The sequence below is a fragment of the Saccopteryx leptura genome, chromosome 10 (assembly GCF_036850995.1).
Source record: "Saccopteryx leptura isolate mSacLep1 chromosome 10, mSacLep1_pri_phased_curated, whole genome shotgun sequence".
In the NCBI taxonomy this organism is placed as follows: Eukaryota; Metazoa; Chordata; class Mammalia; order Chiroptera; family Emballonuridae; genus Saccopteryx; species Saccopteryx leptura.
In genome coordinates, this window is record NC_089512.1 from 48064222 (window position 1) to 48083336 (window position 19115).

The window sequence follows — 19115 nt, forward strand, 5'->3', positions numbered from 1 at the left end:
GCCACCACTGGTCAGGCTGTAATACACTTTTACTGAGCTGAATGGAGAATCACTACTAGCACATGACAGATTTAGCATTGTTTATTTAGTACTGATTTACTGAACAAACTCCAAGCATACGGAATATTTAGATATCCTACTCTTTGAATCTTAGAAATAATTAATGTTTCTTAATGACAATTAATGGTGTTTTAAAAAAAACCTACCTAACTTGTAGAAGCATCAATGACAAGTACTACTTAATTACAAAGATAAAGCAGGTTTTCAAAATAAATAAAATAAAATAAGTTTTATTAAAAATATTTTTGTCTTTCAATATCTAAAGGGTGAATTTGCACTGATATCAGGTTTCTGACAATTATTAGTAAGGTTGTATCTCATGGTCTGTTTTCCCACTTTTAATGTGATTATTTTACAAAAGCCTTATCAAGTAAATAAAACTTACACTACACTACTGCTTTTCATATAGCCACTGCCAACTAAATTATGTTTTTCCACTTCTCTTTCTTGAGGAAAAAACCTTGTGCATTTTGAGATTTTGTAGAATTTGGCAATCTAATAATTATAAATTTCTAGCTCTTCTAAAGTAAAACAAGGAGCAGTCTTAATACCAGTATGTTATTTTTATACAGGGGTAACATTTTTCTATATGTAGAAAGCATTTAAACATTTGCCTAGGTATCTTTCCAAAGTAGAGATGAACAAACACCATTGCCTCATCTTCCAATTCAATCTCTGATTCCCTTAAGTCTTACTTGACATCATTTAATACATTCATTGAAGACATGTTTGATGAAGGATACTGTACCAGACAGACTGGATGGGGCAGGGACAAGGATGAAAAGGACATGTTTAGTAGAGGAGATCCTATATACTGTAGACACAGACTATTCCTTCTCTCATGTACCCCTCTTTACTAGCTCCTTTTTCACTGAAGCAGATATTTAAGGTTCTGACCCTAGAGTACCTCCCCTTTATGGTATTTTTCTTCCACTACTGACGTTATTGAAAGAGTAGTCTTCCCTCTCCAACTGCATCAATCCCTTACTATTTACTTACTTTCCATCCCACTGCAATCTAGCTTTTGCCTCATTTACATTTACCAGAACTTTGCTCTTAAAAGTCCCTAATTCTTTTTTCACGGCCAGATCTAGGGCCTCTTCTAAGTTCTCCTTCTATTTGTGCTCTCCAGCAATCTCCCAGCCTCTAATATTGTTGATATTCTCCACACTCTTATTTTAAAAAATTCTCATGCTGGTTTCTGCTTTTCTGGGTCTCTTCTTTCTGCCTGCTATTTTCCAGACCCCCTTCCTTCACTTATCTTTTGTTCTTCCTAGTTTGATTTCTCTAACTCATAAAATGTGCCAACAACTCCTGCCTTCTCTTTCCTGAGATTTGGATCCTTATTTTTCACTACTTCCTAGATTTCTTTAAATATGGATGCTGGATATCCCACAAACATTTCAACTACAACAAAAAACCTAACTTCTCATTCGCCCTCTCGAAACCATCTCTTCCTGTTTTCCTTTCTTGGTTAGTTCATTCTACCATCCAAACCAGACACCTCGAATAATCTTTTTTTTTTTTTTTTTTTTTTTTTGACAGAGACAGAGAGAGAGACAGAGAGAGGGACAGACAGGGACAAACAGGCAGGAAGGAAGAGAGATGAGAAGCATCAGTTCTTTGTTGGGGCACCATAGTTGTTCAGTGATTGCTTTCTCATATGTGCCTTGACCGGGGGCTACAGCAGAGCAAGTGACTCCTTGCTCAAGTCAGTGACCTTGGGCTCAAGCCAGTGACCTGTGAGCTCAAGCCAGTGACCCTGCACTCAAGCTGGTGAGCCCATGCTCAAGCCAGAGACCTTGGGGTTTCGAACCTGGGTCCTCCGCATCCCAGTCCGATGCTCTATCCACTGCGCCACTGCCTGATCAGGGTTGAATAATCTTGATAATCTCTCTCCCACAGACATTTGTATTCATTGGTCATTGCTCTGATGTTTCTCTCCATTCCATTTCTTCCCACCCACTTCAATGACTTAGTTTATAATACTGCATTGGTGTTCTAATAAATATCCCTGATTCTCTACCTCCCCCCCCCCCCATTTATCCTTTTTACTGCTATCTCCAATAGTTTTGTTTTTGATAATATAGATATGAACACTCCCTTGCTTTACAAGGCACAGTGTGATGTCAGGGAAAGGTAGATAACAAGAGAAGAATAAAAATGGGGAATTAAAGTCTTATGGAAGAGAAGACATTTGACCTAGGCCTTGAATGCCAGGTAGAATTTTGACAGGGAACTGAAGGACATAACACACAGAGACCCACAAGTATTTCCCAGGAACAGCAAAGAACACAGCTTGCATGATATATAAGTGGAAAAGAGCAGAAGTGAGATATGGTGGTGGAGGCTAGATTATGGGCAGCCACGAAGGCCATGCAGGTTTGAGTAACACAGCTGCTATGTGCATTAGGACTTTTTACTCTGCTGTGTTTTCTTGAAAGTTAACATTTGGGTAACTTTCTTTTATATCACAAAGAAAACTGAAGGAAAAAAAGAGTAATGTGTGGAAGTTTAAATTTATTTGCCACTGAGGCTTTTCTTGTTTGCAAAATATACTAGAGCTTCTGTTTACAAGGAAGGAGGGAACTACTTTAAAAATGCTGAGTGCCACAAAAATTTGTAAAACCACTTATCTGAATTTTTATGAAGTCACTGAAAAATTATTTTTAAGTTGTCAGCTTTTTAAAAATAAAAGAAAAAAGCTATCACTTATTTATATAATAGAACATCCTAATTAGCAAAGCTAAGGTTTCACTAATTTTTATATTTATGAAAAGTATAATTTTTATTCAAATCTCAATGGTATAGGGCAGTGGTCGGCAAACTGCAGCTCATGGGCCACATGCTCAATCAGATTGAGGACATTTTTAGCAAAGGCCCGCTTAGGAGTGCTCTAATTAAGTTAATAACAATGTACCTACCTATATAGTTTAAGTTAAAAAATTTTGGCTCTCAAAAGAAATTTCAATCGTTGTACTGTTGATATTTGGCTCTGTTGACTAATGAGTTTGCTGACCACTGGCATAGGGAAAAAGCTAGCTGAATGACTCATAAGTACCATAAGTCAATTCTTCTCTACATCAGATTTTTTCAATACAGAGCCAACACTTATTATTATTTACTTAATACATGAAGAGCAGCTCTGAATATGAAATACTGACTAGTCAAAATTCTTAATGACTATATTATCTCATTAAAAATAAAGAGGGTACATTAAAAATATGATTAATGTCAGAGATTTTGACAGCAGGACTTGAAAACAAAAATTATACTTCAAAAATCTATAAAAATGTGTGAGTGCCCATTTGACTAAAGAAGCAACATTAACCTATGAGAGTATTACTTATCAAAATTCTGTAGATACCAGCTTCACTAATTCAAAATGTAAAACAAAGTAGCTGATGCAATAATCTCTTAGTAAGTTAATTTTGGGTAGCCCAGGAAGTTGGCTCTTTATTTCTGTTTTACTTGTATTTGGAACCTTCCTTTAAAGGTGGTTAGACAGGATATTAAATTGACTTGACTATGCTTGAGACGACTCAGGAAAACTTTGGAGAAATCAGCAGGATTGGCCCACGGTCTAAAAACAATAGATTATTAAATGACCAAAATCATGGCAACATGTTTTTATCTTGATAATTAGAGAAAAACAAAACATTTGCTCCCAAAGCACATCAGCCCAACAACTGGATGCTTTTTCTGTCAAAAGCTAAAAATGGGTATTTAAGAAACAACAAGGTTTCTAATTGGAAGAATGCTGAAATCATGTCCTTCTATGATGTTTAGGCTACACATCACAATCACAATATAAGTTCTATCTTCAGTTGGAACCATATACCATATCCAACCATACCATTTATATGTTCTTTAGCCTGGACTACCTTGGATTTGTTCTTTCGGGCTACATCCTCACATGACTGTCAAATGCACTGCCCGAAGATACTAAGCAATTGATCAGAACATGCAGAAGACCTGATTCAGGCATATGACTAATATTTTTATGGTACCAAAACATATAGGTGAAAACTTTTAAATTCAGGTAGCTGACAGGTAACAGTGCCTAAATATATATTTGGGAAGACTGTGACATTGTCTATAAGATATAGAATAGCTGGTTGGAAAGTGAAAAACTCAGTGAGGTAGGTTGCTTGACTTAAGTAGCATCAGAATTTTCAAAGCTGAAAGGACTTAGCAATAGCTGATTTTAGTGATTTCCCAACAATATTCCCCAGGGCCCTTAGGGTTCCTTGAAGGTTACTTCAGAAGCCTCCTTCAAAGCTGGGAGTGGGTAGCTAAGTGGAAGCTGAATGGATTAAACAAAGACCAAAGAGCAAAAATAAAAGTAACACAGAATGTAGCAAGTTTCCTTTGGGGGTGTTCATTTCTTCTTGTGCATACCGAAATAGCAACGTGCCAATTTGACATAATACTAGAAGATTTTTTTGATAAGTTGTTGGGCTATTATGTTGAGATTCATTCACATAAAACATTAACAAAGCCTGACCTGTGGTGGCGCAGTGGACAAAGCGTCGACCTGGAACGCTGAGGTCGCCGGTTTGAAACCCTGGGCTTGCCCAGTCAAGGCACATATGGGAGTTGATGCTTCCTGCTCCTCCCCCCCACTCCCCCTTCTCTAAAATGAATAAAACCTTAAAAAAATTAACAAAAAGGCAGTTTATATAAATGGAAACTTCATTATTGTTGGCCTCAGATTGGCCAAAGCAATACATTTTAAATAGTTACTAAGATCTCCTAGAATGTAGCCTACATCAGGAAAACAGACAAAACTAATCAAAATCTAGCTGTTGAGTTTCCCTTCTTGTGTGTAGATCAAATTGTTATTTTCTTCTCTGTGCAGCAAACACATTACTGTAAAAACTCTGGGAAGGCATTTCCTTAGTCATGTTTGCAACCCTGTATGTATTGACTGTATAAGCCTTTGATATGTAATTCCTTTTTTTTTAATAATCAAATGATGTCCAAAGATAATCTTATTCAGTTCATGATAACTTTCTTTGACATTTCTGGGAAGAGAAAAGTATATACCCAATACCACATAGGTTGGGCTTTAAATATTCTTTACTTATAAACAATAAGAAATAGGAGATATATTTTATATGACTACCAACAGCAACAGAAAATATACTGCTCACAAAAAGTAGGGGATATTTCAAAATGCATATGAAGTGATAACATATCCCCTACTATTTGTGTGCAGTGTATATTTTACATCAATGTGTGAAGTGACAATTTTTTTAAAGGACAATAAAAACAAGCATTAAAAGTAGAACTGGCTCTGGCCAAGTGGTTCAGTGGATAAAGCATCGACCTGCTGTGCCGCTGTGCTGGAGGTTGTGGGTTTGATCCCAGCAGGGCACATACTAGAAGCAATCAATGAGCACACAATTAAATGGAACTGAGGGAAACAGAAAGTTGATGCACTTCTCTCTCTCCTTCTCTCCTCCTTCTCCCCCCCACTCCTTTCCTCTCTCACTCTCAAATCTATGAAAAACTAAAAAATGAAATTAAAAACACTGGCATGCTTTTCTAGGCAGTCTTATAGATAATGACCTCAAATCAAATTTCTTTAAAAAGACAAGTCAAGTTTATTGCAACTTGATGCATCACCTAAAACATAACCCTTGACTTGAAAACATGCCCTTATGTTTTATGAGGTCTGAAATAAAAAGGAAATTGGTGGAGTTAAACCAGCAACTTATTTTGCAATCAATGACTGCAGTTGTATACTGCTACACAGCAGATGTAATTAACTGTTGATGAAAGTTAATTTCCTTCCTGTCTACTAAATATAATATAATAGATCTATTCATACTACATTCTTGCTTTTAGAGAAAATGGTCCATATTAATGATAAAAATATAATTTTATAAACTATTTATAAAGGGTAAGGTATCAACCAATTAGTGGTTTCCAAATATCTTGATGACTTTCACTGTGAATATAAAACATCAGCATGATGGAGCAAAAATTTAATTTTCACAGATGTTTTAGAGTCCTTATACATGAAGACTGACTTCAAGATTATCCTCTTACCAAATCAGTTTTGAGAGAGGTGAAGGCAAAAGAAAGAAAAGACAGGATATCCAATAAAATGAGACTGGATATAATTTGATCACTTTGATCACTTTGGCATTTTATATTTCTTGAGTCCATAATAAGTTGTGGTTTTTTTTTGTTTGTTTGTTTGTTTTTTTACAGGGACAGAGAAAGTCAGAGATAGAGACAGACAGACAGAACGGAGAGAGATGAGAAGCATCAATTATCAGTTTTTCCTTGCAACACCTTAGTTGTTCATTGATTGCTTTCTCATGTGTGCCTTGCCCGTGGGCCTTCAACAGATCAAGTAACCTCTTGCTCGAGCCAGCGACCTTGGGTCCAAGCTGGTGAGCTTTTTGCTCAAGCCAGATGAGCCCGCGCTCAAGCTGGCAACCTCGGGGTCTCGAACCTGGGTCCTCCACATCCCAGTCCGACGCTCTATCCACTGTACCACCGCCTGGTCAGGCGAGTCCATAATAAATTTTTAAAGAACTGACTAGAACTTGAAAAATATAATAATATCATTAGATCAAAATGTTTTGTGAGCTAGTTAACCAGTCAGAGCCAAATAGAAACCAAGAACAATTCTTTCAAACAAGCCTTTTGTCCATGATTTTACTGAGTTAGTTCTACAGTTCATGAAAATATGGGTTTTCTCATGCCTTCTACATTCTTCCTCTTAGGAAGATACCCCATATCATAAGCTTAATTTTCAATGTAGGTTTATAAAGTAGAAAGTTTTATCTTCTTATGCTTCCACAGACACTGAAGTTTTGTGGAACTTTAAAATATTTCTTTATCCACAAGTTCGTATGCTGCTAAACCTACACTCATCTTTGCATAGTAAAGAAAAAAAGTATTTATAAATCTACATTCTAATAAGCTAACCAAAGTTGCATATCCAGAAATCTGCAGAATTTTCTTACATTTAAATTAGAAACTGCTGATACACAAAAGTATACATCTGTTTTTAATATCAGAACAACATTTTAAAAATCACAAATATCATTACATTTGTTTTAAAATACTAGTTATTTCCATCACCTCTCGGATTCTCCAGCCTTTTCTCCCATCATGGCAGATGCCCAGCCACAGAGAGGATTCCACACTTATTAGCCTAACTCTGGCCTACATAAGAAATGCTTTGTCAGTATGTAATATTCTGAAATGTGGCATTCTGTGAAAAAATTGCACATTTTTATCAATGGCCTTCATGTCTACTGATCTAGCAGCCATTATAAGATTGATAAACTATGTGAATGCTAAGTGTTCACTTACCATTATGAGACATTCCCACAGCAAGGCATTTCTGAAACCGACAGTACTGACATTTATTTCTACTTTTTTTGTGGATCCGACAGTTAAGATCACACCTATCATAAATAAGCTTCAATCTGATTGTTCTCCGGAAGAAACCCTGCAAAAAAAAAAAAAAAATGAAATAAAGAAGCAGCTTCTAAGTCCTTGTGACACACTGAAGCAGCAACCTGGCTAAAGGTGCACTGGCCTGGGTATCAGAAAAGGCCGGTTCTTCACACAATTCCGGCACTGGTGACTTGAGATAAGTCGCCTACCTTCTTTGGAACTGAATTTTCTTAGCTATAAAATAAAGACCCAGAGGATTTCCAGTGTCCTGTTTTAGCTCTTAGATAGTGACCACATTCAATTAATGTCATTCAATGTATGTTGGCTCTACATTTGAATTTCAGCATGCTCTATGAAATTCTCTGAATTTAATGTAATACAAATAAAAATACAATGTAATCAGTTCAGTCTCTCAGCAAACCATTCAAACAGCAAGCCAAGCCCTAACTGTGCTAAGCAGTTTGGCAAAGTTATAATCATTTCATCCTAATACATGATCAGGGCCAATAAAAATCCACATGTGGATAATTTTTTGGAATTCTCTATGTTGCATAATTTCCTGCAGAATTGGTTTCTTTATTTATGCAGTTGAAAGCGGGTATGTTTCATAATCATTGTAGCCTACAAACAAAAAAGATAATAGAAAATAAGATGAGCAGTAATATATAAACCCTCAGAAAATTGACTTGCTCTCTCAAAATAGCAAATATGTCAATTTAAGGCTGACTGAAAACTGCTATATTTATATATTTTTGAAAGAACTAAAAATTTTTCTAATCAGAAATATTTCATAACTCTACTTTTTTGTTCACAGTGTTCCTATTCATTTCTATTGGGTTCATTTCCATGAAACTCAATTCTTAATTCTTCCAAATTATCTGGTCCTGTTTGGTACAAAAAGCACTGAACTAGTATCGACTCTGTCGCTGGTGTGTATTTTGACTTTTTTCACATTTCTATCTTGAGCTCTAGACAAGTGTGTTTATTGCTTAACATCTTCAGTTGGAAATCTAATAGCCATCTCAAACACAGCATATCCAACACTAAAGTCCTGATCTTACCCTACAAACTGACTTCATATCTTTTTCATTTCAGTTGATGCAACTCCATCCTCCCACTTTCTCAAGCCAAAATCCACGAAGTCCCTCTTGATTTCTTTCTCTCAAGTGGAAAGCTCTTTCTCTAACTATACACTTGCCTATTTCCCTCACTGCCTTGAAGTTTTTCTAACACCTCAACTTCTCAGTGAAGCTTATCTATCTTACTTAATACTGTGGCTTGATTCTGTCCCCACTTTTCTTCTGGAACTATTTAACTCCTTAATTCTGCTCTGGTCCCGTCCCCCTCCCCCCCCCCCGTCCCCCACCAACAGACTTACTTATGACTTTCTAGCATACTATATAATTTACTTAGTATATTTGTGTTTATTTTTCTTCCCCTCCCCTACTGCCCAACTAAAATTGTGAGATCTAAGAGCTAGGGATGGTATGTTACACCCCAGTACAAACACCAACAATAGTGCTCCATTAAGATCTATTGAATGAATATGTGTCACTTAACTTCCTTTCTGGATCTCACCTTTTTGATCTGAAAAATGAGGAGGCACTTCCATTTCCGACATTCTGTGATCCTAAACTATAACTGAGATATTATAAGGCCATTGGCATGCTCTTTTATTTTTGATGTTATCTTATTAAATGTAAAATTACAAAAATGAATGAGATACATGTAATTTTAAAATATAATAAGATAATTATATTGCCTGACCAGGTGGTGGCACAGTGGATAGAGCATCGGACTGGGATGCAGAGGACCCAGATTCGAGACCCCAAGGTCGCCAGCTTGAGCATGGGTTCATCTGGTTTGAGCAAAAGCTCACCAGCTTGGACCCAAGGTCGCTGGCTGGAGCAAGGGGTTACTTGGTTTGCTGAAGGCCCCCGGTCAAGGCACATATGAGAAAGCAATCAATGAACAACTAAGGTCTCGCAACGAAAAACTGATTGATGCTTCTCATCTCTCTCCGTTCCTGTCTGTCTGTCCGTCCCTGTCTATCCCTCTCTCTGACTCTCTCTGTCCCTGTAAAAAAAAAAAAAAAAAAAAAGATAATTATTATTACACATGAGCCCTTCATCCAACTCCAGATTTAAAACCATGACCAGAATGCTTATGTATTTTTCTCTTATCCAACCCCTGCCCTTTGTGTCCCCTTGGCAAAGTTATCATTATTCTCAATTTTATGTTTATCATTTCCTTGCCCTTTAAGAAAATATAGTTTTACCACAGTATGTAAAACTAAATAACACATTGCTTATTTATGATTGTTGTGAGGCTTTATTTAATGGTATCACACCTCATGTATTTTTAAGGGATTTTTATTTTTTTAAATTTAGTATTAGGGCTCTAAAATTTATATCTACTTTTTTGTGAGAAGCTATGATTTATTCATTTTCACAATTATATAATATTCTGTTGTATGACTATGCCACAATTTACTAATCTATTCTAATATTGATGGGTATTTAAATTATTTTCAAATTTTGCTATTATAATCAGCGCTTCTATAAATATTCAAGTGTTTTATGATGCACATGTACAAAAGTTCCCTAGGAGTAGTTTCTGGGTTATACAATATTTGAATGTTAAATTTTACAAGATAATCTTAAATTATTTCCCAAAGTGCTTATATCAATTTTCACTCTCACCAGTTTATATAAGTTCCATTCTCTCCTACACTAGGTATTGTCAGACATCTTAATTTTTGACAATGTAGTATGTGCAAAATAGAATCTAAGGGCCTTAATTTGTATTTCCCTGATTTTTCATTTCCCAGTTTTCTAATAGATTGTCTTTACCTTTAAATTAAATTTTAGATAATCTTTATATATTCTAGATATGAATTCATTGTCTGATATAGGTGTTGCAAAATATCTTCTTATCTATTGCTTAGTATCCTTGAAATGTATTATTTAAGTCTTTTTTTTTAACATATTAACATTTTCACTTCACTCAAATTTTTTGAAAGATATAGGGAACTCAATTATTTTCTATTTCACTTTGAATTCCAATGTGCTTCCATTGCTATTGAGAGGTCTGTTGTTAATCAACTTTGAAGGCTTTTTTTTTCTTTTCTCTTGGTTGCTTTTATATACTCTCTTTGTTTTAGTATTCTGCAATTTTTACTGCAATGTCTAGACATAAATTTTTATTTATCTTCTTTTTTAAGATTTTATTGATTGATTTTAGAGAGGAATGAGAAGCATCAACTTGTAGTAGTTGCTTCTCACATGTGCCTTGACCAGGCAAGCCTGGGGTTTCAAACTGGAGACCTCAGCATTCCAGGTTGACACCCCACCCACTACGCCACCACAGGCCGGGATTATTTATCTTCTTGGACATATTTTCTTCATCGTGGTTTTACTTGTTCATTAGTTTATACTCCAATTAAATAAGTGTTAGATTTTCTTATTCTATTCTTCTGATTTTCTGTTTTATATTTTCTATCTTCTTATCATTAATTACTAACTGATTGCAAAAGACAACAATAAAATAGCAGTCAAAAGGAGGTAGGTAAAAGAGGATAATGGTGGGATAAATGGTGATGAAAGGAGACAGGGTGGTGAACACACAATACAATATACAGATAATAAATTGTACACCTGAAATCTATATAATTTTATTAGCCAATGTCACCTCAATACATTCAATAAAAATTTAAACAAAAACAAAAAAATAGCAGTCAAATAAGGCCACAAAAATATGTATAATTATGATGGCAAAAATTCATCAGTTAGAACAGTTCTATACGTAACTCTTCTATTCATTAGTGAAGAAAGCATACCTTTTTAATATTCAAAGATCCTATTCATGCTTCAAGAACTAAAAAAGACTTCAAATTCTAGCAGATTCTGGACGAGACACATTCTTTAAGACACTATGAGTCTCACTGCCAGCAATTTCTGCATTTATCTTCCAGTTCAGTTGTCCTTTCTTCTGCTGTGTCCAGTATACTATTTAACCCTTCTACTGAATTTTTATTTTAATAATTATATTTTATTTTTAGGAGTTTCACTTGGTTTGTTTTCAAATCCACCTACTCATTCCTGATAGTTTATGTTGCTTGTTGTGATCCTGTCCTCTTCTTAAAAACATACACAGCTGATCTATCTGTATCTGGTAATCCCAATATCTGCTTTCCTTGGGGAGCGGCCGAGGGGGTCTAAATTAATTTGCTGGTTTATTTCTGATAAATGTCATTCAAGTTGACTGTCATCTATGTGCTTGCTGAGGTTTTATTTTGAACTCATTTCTTGACCTTAAACTATAGGAATCCTACACTGTCTAAACTGGGAATTCTTTCCTCCAAAAAGAATCTATAGATGCTTCTGTTGGAAGCCAGGGGTACCATTGACTTATGACTATTTCAGATTCCTTTGAGTATTCTGTCTCAATTCAAAAGACCCAGACTCAGCTCCTCCTCACTGATGGCTCCAAATACAGCTACAGGCACCTGCCTTTGAGGCAATGCTGCACTTTAGTACTCCTATGGGCAGCTATCATGAGGGAAACTCTAATTGTGCCTGTAGCTCACAGCTCAAGTCCTAGGACTTGTTTTGTTATTGTTGGTTGTTTTAAAGAGTTTTCTCTAACTCTTGTGAGATGAGTAATATCTCAAAGAATATGTCCTATGTAGAAACTGCTAGAAGTTGAAGCTTCCTTAATTCTTAAAGGGTTCTGAGGACCTTTGAATTTTAAAGTATTTTTTCACTTTAAAAAAATAATTTTTTTTTAGTAAGAGGAGAGAGGCAGAGACAGACTCCCACATGCGCCTCAACCAGGATCCACCTGGCAAGCCCACTAGGGGGTGATGCTCTGCCTATCTGGGGCCCTTGCTCTGTTGCAATGGAGCCATTCTCAATGCCCAAGGCCAATTTGCTGTAATCGAGCCTTGGATGCAAGAGGGGAGAAGAGAGAGAGAGAGAGAGAGAGAGAGAGAGAGAGAGAGAGAAAGAGAAGCAAGAAGGGGAGGGGTGGAGAAGCAGATGGGTACTTTTCCTGTGTGCCCTGACTGGGAATTGAATCTGGGACATCCACATACCAGGCTGATACTCTACCACTGAGCCAACCAGCCAGGGCCACATCTATGAATCTAAAATAATCTTTCACTAAAGATAAAATATATAAAACCTAATAGAGAAAAAAAAAAGTGTCCTAATTGTCATTAAAAAAAAAGTCAGTGGCCCTGGCCAGATGGCTCAATGGTAGAGCGTCGGCCTGGCATGCAGGAGTCCCGGGTTCAATTCCTGGCTAGGGCACACAGGAGAAGTGCCCATCTGCTTCTCCACCCCTACCCCTCCCCTTCCTCTCTGTCTCTCTCTTCCCCTACTGCAGCCGAGGCTCCATTGGAGCAAAGTTGGCCCGGGTGCTGAGGATGGCTCTATGTCCTCTGCCTCAGGTGCTAGAATGCCTCTGGTTGCAACAGAGCAATGCCTCAGATGGGCAGAGCATTGCCCCCTGGTGGGCATGCCGGATGGATCTCGGTCGGGCGCATGCGGGAGTCTGTCTGACTGCCTCCTCGTTTCCAACTTCAGAAAAAATACAAAAAGCAAAAAAAGTCAGCTTTGCAAGCTCTAAGATATTTATATCTTTCAGTAGCCAAAGGTTATATTTTACCTAAGTCTGCAATATTAATATACCCAAGAATCCTTCACTTTAATCCAAACCCAATTAAAATTTTTTAATTTTATTTTTAGCAAAAGAGAGAGAGAGAGAGATAGAGATAGAGAGAGAGATAGACAGCAAGGGAGAGAGATAAGAAGCATTAACTCATAGTTGTGGCACTTTAATTATTCATTGGTTACTTCTCATACATGCCTTGACTGGGGGATTCCAGCTGAGCCTGTGACTCCTTGCTCAGGCCAGTGACCTTGTGCTTCAAACCAGTGACCTTTGGGCTCAAGTCAGCAACCATGGGATCATGTCTATGATCCTACACTCAAGCCAGATGAGCTCACGCTCAAGCCAGTGACTTAGGGGTTTCAAACCTGGGACCTCAGTGTCCCAGGTTGACACTCTATCCATTGCACCACCACTTGGTCAGGCACCTAATTTTTTTCATTTCTGTTTGAATTTTGACAGGGAATACTAAGATAAACCTGTTCCATTGGCATTGCAAAATTGCTTAAGAAGACCTACTAACAGCTATCTTAAGCAATATAATTATTCTTTTCAATTCATAAATTAGTTTGCAGGTTTGTGGTCAACTGCATTTTAATTATAGGTACATGCTATAATCTACTAGTTAACTGCAAATGTTAAACTGCCAAGCACCTTTCAGAAAATATATATATACTGTACAGCTGAGTCAAACATATTTCACTTGCCTAGTTTATAATTTAGCATTGTTGATAAAATAAGGAGATATTTTAGATTACTGACAGCCACAGGTCTAATTTAGCTACATTGTGTGGCAGCAATTTTGTTTAGTTTTAAAGTAGCAAAGAATGAGCATTTCTTCAGCCTCAATGCCTTATAACAGTGGTTTTCAACCTCTTTGGTCTCAGAACCCCTTACTCTTCTAAAAATTACTGAGTACCTCAAACAGCATTAGTTTATGTGGGCTATTTTTACTGACATTTACCAGACTGGAAATTAAAACTAAAAATTTTTTATGTATGAGAACATACAGGCAAATATTCCATTAGCCATCAGAGCTATCTTTTTTTTTAAATTTTATTTATTCATTTTTAGAGAGGAGAGAGACAGAGAGAGGAGAGAGAGACAGAGAGAGAGAAGTGGGGAGGAGCTGGAAGCATCAACTCCCATATGTGCCTTGACCAGGCAAGCCCAAGGTTTTGAACTGGTGACCTCAGCATTTCCAGGTGGACGCTTTATTCACTGCGCCACCACAGGTCAGGCCCATCAGAGCTATCTTATCATTCCATGTCATATAGCTTCTGAAACATTCCACTTTACACTCCTGAGCAAATGAGAATGAAAATGGTAAATAACAACAAAGTATTAATATGAAAATAGTTTTAATCTCCTGGGTGCTTTGATATTGTCTACAGACCATATCTTGAAAATTGTTAATTTATACTTGGAGAAGCCAAAGTTATATCATTCCACTAACATTTTCCTTATTCTTATCTTTAAAATGACTAGATGTTGGGAGCAATTGAGATCTTGCTTCCTGGCATTGCTATCAGTTGGTTCAATAAATTTTTACAAAAATTAAGAGAAAGAAATGAGTAGATGTCTATTTTTCCTTCCACAGTTATCATAACCTTCCTTGCATTTTAGTCTAGGAAGTCTGTAATCCATAGGTGGAGGGTTTGCAAGTTGCTGAAGGTTAGCATACAGTGCTCTTAATTTTTTTTTTTTTTTTGTATTTTTTCTGAAGCTGGAAACGGGGAGAGACAGTCAGACAGACTCCCGCATGCGCCTGACCGGGATCCACCCTGCACGCCCACCAGGGGCAACGCTCTGCCCACCAGGGGGCGATGCTCTGCCCCTCCGGGGCCTCGCTCTGCTGCGACCAGAACCACTCCAGCGCCTGGGGCAGAGGCTACGGAGCCATCCCCAGCGCCCGGGCCATCTTTGCTCCAATGGAGCCTTGGCTGCGGGAGGGGAAGAGATAGAGAGGAAGGGGGGGGGGGTGGAGAAGCAAATGGGCGCTTCTCCTATGTGCCCTGGCCAGGAATTGATCCTGGGTCCTTCGCACGCCAGGCCGACGTTCTACCGCTGAGCCAACCGGCCAGGGCCAGTGCTCTTAATTTTTGTCTATTGTTTTTATTAGTTCCTCTCCCTATGGTTGGTTAAGAAGTCCCCTGTATTTTTCAGGTTTTATTAAGTGTTTATTATCCATCTCTGCCTTAGAACCTGTTTTGTTCCTAATTTAAAGGCATAGTGATTTTCTCCTCCCTCTTTTCTTTTTCTTTTTTTGTTTTTTTATTTTTTGCTACCTTTCTTCTTTGCTTGCTTTTATCTTCAAAGTTTTTGTGCCCGTAGAACTCAGCTTTTATCACTATAAGCAACTACTGACAATGTTTCTATCTGTTCATTTTAGCTGTTTTCGGTAATGTTAATTCTCCACAAATATGACTAATAGAGGGGTCGGGAACCTTTTTGGCTGAGAGAGCCATGAATGCCACATATTTTAAAATGTAATTCCATGAGAGCCATACAACGACTTGTGTACGTTACACATTATCCAATAAAAATTTGGTGTTGTCCTGGAGAACAGCTGTGATTGGCTCCAGCCACCCGCAACCGTGAACATGAGAGGTAGGAAATGAATGGATTGTAATACATGAGAATGTTTTATATTTTTAACGTTATTTTTTTTATTAAAGATTTGTCTGCGAGCCAGATGCAGCCATCAAAAGAGCCACATCTGGCTCGCGAGCCATAGGTTTCCGACCCCTGGACTAACAGAACATGGTGAAACTATTTGCTTAAACTTTCTAGTTTCCTAAGTGCTTTACTAGCCCATACCAACAATAATTTATTGTGGAAACTTAACCATTCATACTGATATTATTTATCAAGTTAAATTACCAAGATGACCAAAACTAAATGGTTTCTTTAGGTATTTCTCAGGATTTATCATACTCAAAAACTGTATAAATGTCTAATGCAATAAACTGAAATGTTTTTATTACTCACTGAGATCTTAAATAACTAACTATACATAATGATTTCACATAAGGTCACAAATATATTAGTTTGGTTTTAATCACAGAATGAATGGGTTTAAGTGTTTTAAGTGAAAGCATCTCTTGCCAGGCATTTTTCAAGCTGTAATTTTGGAATTTTAGACCTTAGAGATAAGTAAGACCTTTAATAGCTGATTTGACAAAGTTGTTTAATACATAAGGTGACTGAGGGCTAAAGTGCTTATGTAATTAGCTAGTGACTTTGGGCAAGTTGTCCAGGTAACTACTAGCTTATCTCTTTTCATTTTGTTAAGTTGCCTTAGAGCAATAAACTAATTCAGCAGCATCATTTTATAAATGCAAAAATTTAGACAGAATGTGGTTTAAAATGATATATGCAAAAGTATCTTGCACAATATCTGGTGCATAATAAAAATTCAAATAAATATTAATTTCCTTTTTTGGCCCACAGTCTAGTTAGGAACCATGTTCTAATGCCTGCCCAGCTGCTGCTGTATAATTTTATTCTGAATAAAAAGCCCAAATGAGGATGAAATCTGATTTATATAGTATAAGCAGTGTTTATTTTATAAAATGAATATTTTATAATATTTTTATATTTATAAAATATACATAATATACAATATTTTAAATTCTGTATTTATAAAAATTTTATAAAAGTAAAACATCCATTTTATAAGAAAATATGAATGATTTATTCTGAGTCCTGGAATATATAACAAAACCATTCTATTACTAGTTTATTCATTTAGAATATTAAAGTTAATTATTTAAAAAAACTATATATTAAAATATGAGTGGATTAACATTTTCTTAGTACTTGGGCAGAATAATACTAAATGTTTGAACTGCCCCTTTTCACAAAAAAAGATGAGAATAGTGTCTCCTTTCCAAAATAGTTATATTTCTTTGTCTACCTATAATACATGGCTCAAAGTTATGCTGGAATAAGCAAATGCAGAGCACTGGTTTAGGAATCATAAGATAGAAATTCTAATCCTAGCTCTGCCACTTATTAATGGATGACCATGAAAAAGTCTAATTCATAATTTCTATATATGTTAGTGGCCATAAATAAGCTCAACCTTTTAGGACTGTTCTAAGGCTTATATGAAGATTATCTGTCTACCTACCTACTTACCTATCAACTCTGTCAAGCCTTACATATATAAAATATTACATGGTATAGTGAAAAAAACACTGGAAGATTCAGGAAATCTGGGTTCTGGGTCAGTTCATTAGTATCTTGCCTTGATACCTTGATAAAGTCACTTTAAAAGAAAACCCTGCAAGATATGAGGATTAAATTAAATCAGTGCCTCATAAGACAAATATATGAAGGAAAGTGAGGCAAAGTAGCTCTGCTTTAATTAAATTTCTTGAGTTTTCAAATATTATAGCATCTGAAGAATGTGTTTTTTAAAAAAAGTCTGAAATTTTATCTCAATTCCTTCTCATGTGGTTGCAGCAGGAAATGAATAATAGGTAAATTTTCAGCATATCCTTTGAAGAAGATTATTTACCTTGCATCCTTCACAAGCATGAACTCCATAGTGAAACCCAGAAGCTTTATCTCCACAGACACGGCATTCAATTGCCATGAGGGAGTTGCAAGGTTCTTCATGAGGCTTATTGTACAGCTGAGTCTTTTCAGAATAATAAGGTGGGGATTCAGGCTCCACTTTGATTGCACCTATGTATAGAAAAATGTGAAGAGATCATTATTACACAAAAAACAATGCTGAAAAGGCAATCGGACAAGTCACCAGAGCATATACCTTAATGCCATATTTTTATTATTTACATGTAGAAGCACTATGCAACATGAAAAGACAGGAAAAAGTAGGCTTTGTGATCACAGGCAAGATACAACGCCTCTAAACTTCACCTGTATAAATAAAACAGGTCAGGGAATTAAGCCTGTGGTTCTGTGACCCTCTAACACCCTGTAATACTAAAGCACTAACAGACAACATAGAGTATCAGAGACAATAAAGGTTATTTTACTAATGTGCCGTTGGCATTTTCACAATATTAAATTGTGTATTTTAACTTAAATGTGGCATTTTAGAACTATTTTTGAACCTTTCTTGCAAAAGAAATGCAGAAAAAACATTGCCATGAAAAGGTAATGGGAAGCCCAACTTGTAGGTACATGAAAAATAAGAGACTAGATTACCATTAGTGTTTTTAAAACAAAGTTTTTTTAAAATTATTGATTTTAGAGAGAGAAAGGGAGGGGGAGAAAGCAGGACATCAATTTGTTGTTCTACTTCTTTATATATTCATTGGTTGATTCGTGTATGTGCCCTGACCAGGGATTGAACCTGCAACCTTGGCTTATTGGGATGCTGCTCTAACCAAGTTTGCCATCAGGGTTGAGTCAGAAAAGGTGGTTTGTAAAATGATCTTTGATAGAGTGTAAAACAATCTATGGAAAGTAAGCACTATCTTTCCGCTGGTTAGGATCAGGGCTATTAAATTTCCATATTAGGCTCTAACTGAAAACCACACACATAAATATAACCAAGTATATTACTTATCTTAAAAAAAAACCAAACTAGAAATACAGGAAGTTCTTATTGTCAAGTAATGGTTACCAATTACATACTGGTGGCTTTGAAAAACCAGCATATCAGTACACAAAGAGATAAAAATCAAGGAAATAGCATCATAGAAATTTATTTTATCTTGAAAAGTGCAGTTTTAGTTTTTCTGAGTCTGATGTTTCAGTGTAAATTGAGTTAAGGCATGAAGACTTGTTAATAGACTATATTGTCAAAATCTAAATTTGGGCTGAAAAATAAGTTCAGTGTAAGCTTCTCAAATAACACGTCAAAATTGGATTATAATTTAGTAATTTCCTGATAAGGCAGCAAACTGTTACTTATTAATTTAAAGTGGCCAAGAGAATTAAAAGTTTGGGTGATGAACTCTTGGCCTGAGATACACCTT

At 36.3% G+C, this 19115-nt stretch overlaps 1 protein-coding gene across 8 annotated transcripts in view; it reads right to left on the reverse strand.

Moving 5' to 3' along the window:
- Positions 1 to 19115, reverse strand: part of PPARG (peroxisome proliferator activated receptor gamma) — a 154047-nt gene that overhangs the window by 38752 nt on the left and 96180 nt on the right. For all 8 annotated transcript variants that reach the window (XM_066351157.1, XM_066351153.1, XM_066351155.1 and 5 more), the window contains 2 exons: positions 17684 to 17853; positions 7399 to 7537 (listed from right to left, as the gene is read on the reverse strand). In XM_066351157.1, coding sequence (XP_066207254.1) covers positions 7399 to 7537; positions 17684 to 17853 — 309 coding nt within the window. The remainder of the gene's footprint in view (positions 1 to 7398; positions 7538 to 17683; positions 17854 to 19115) is intronic.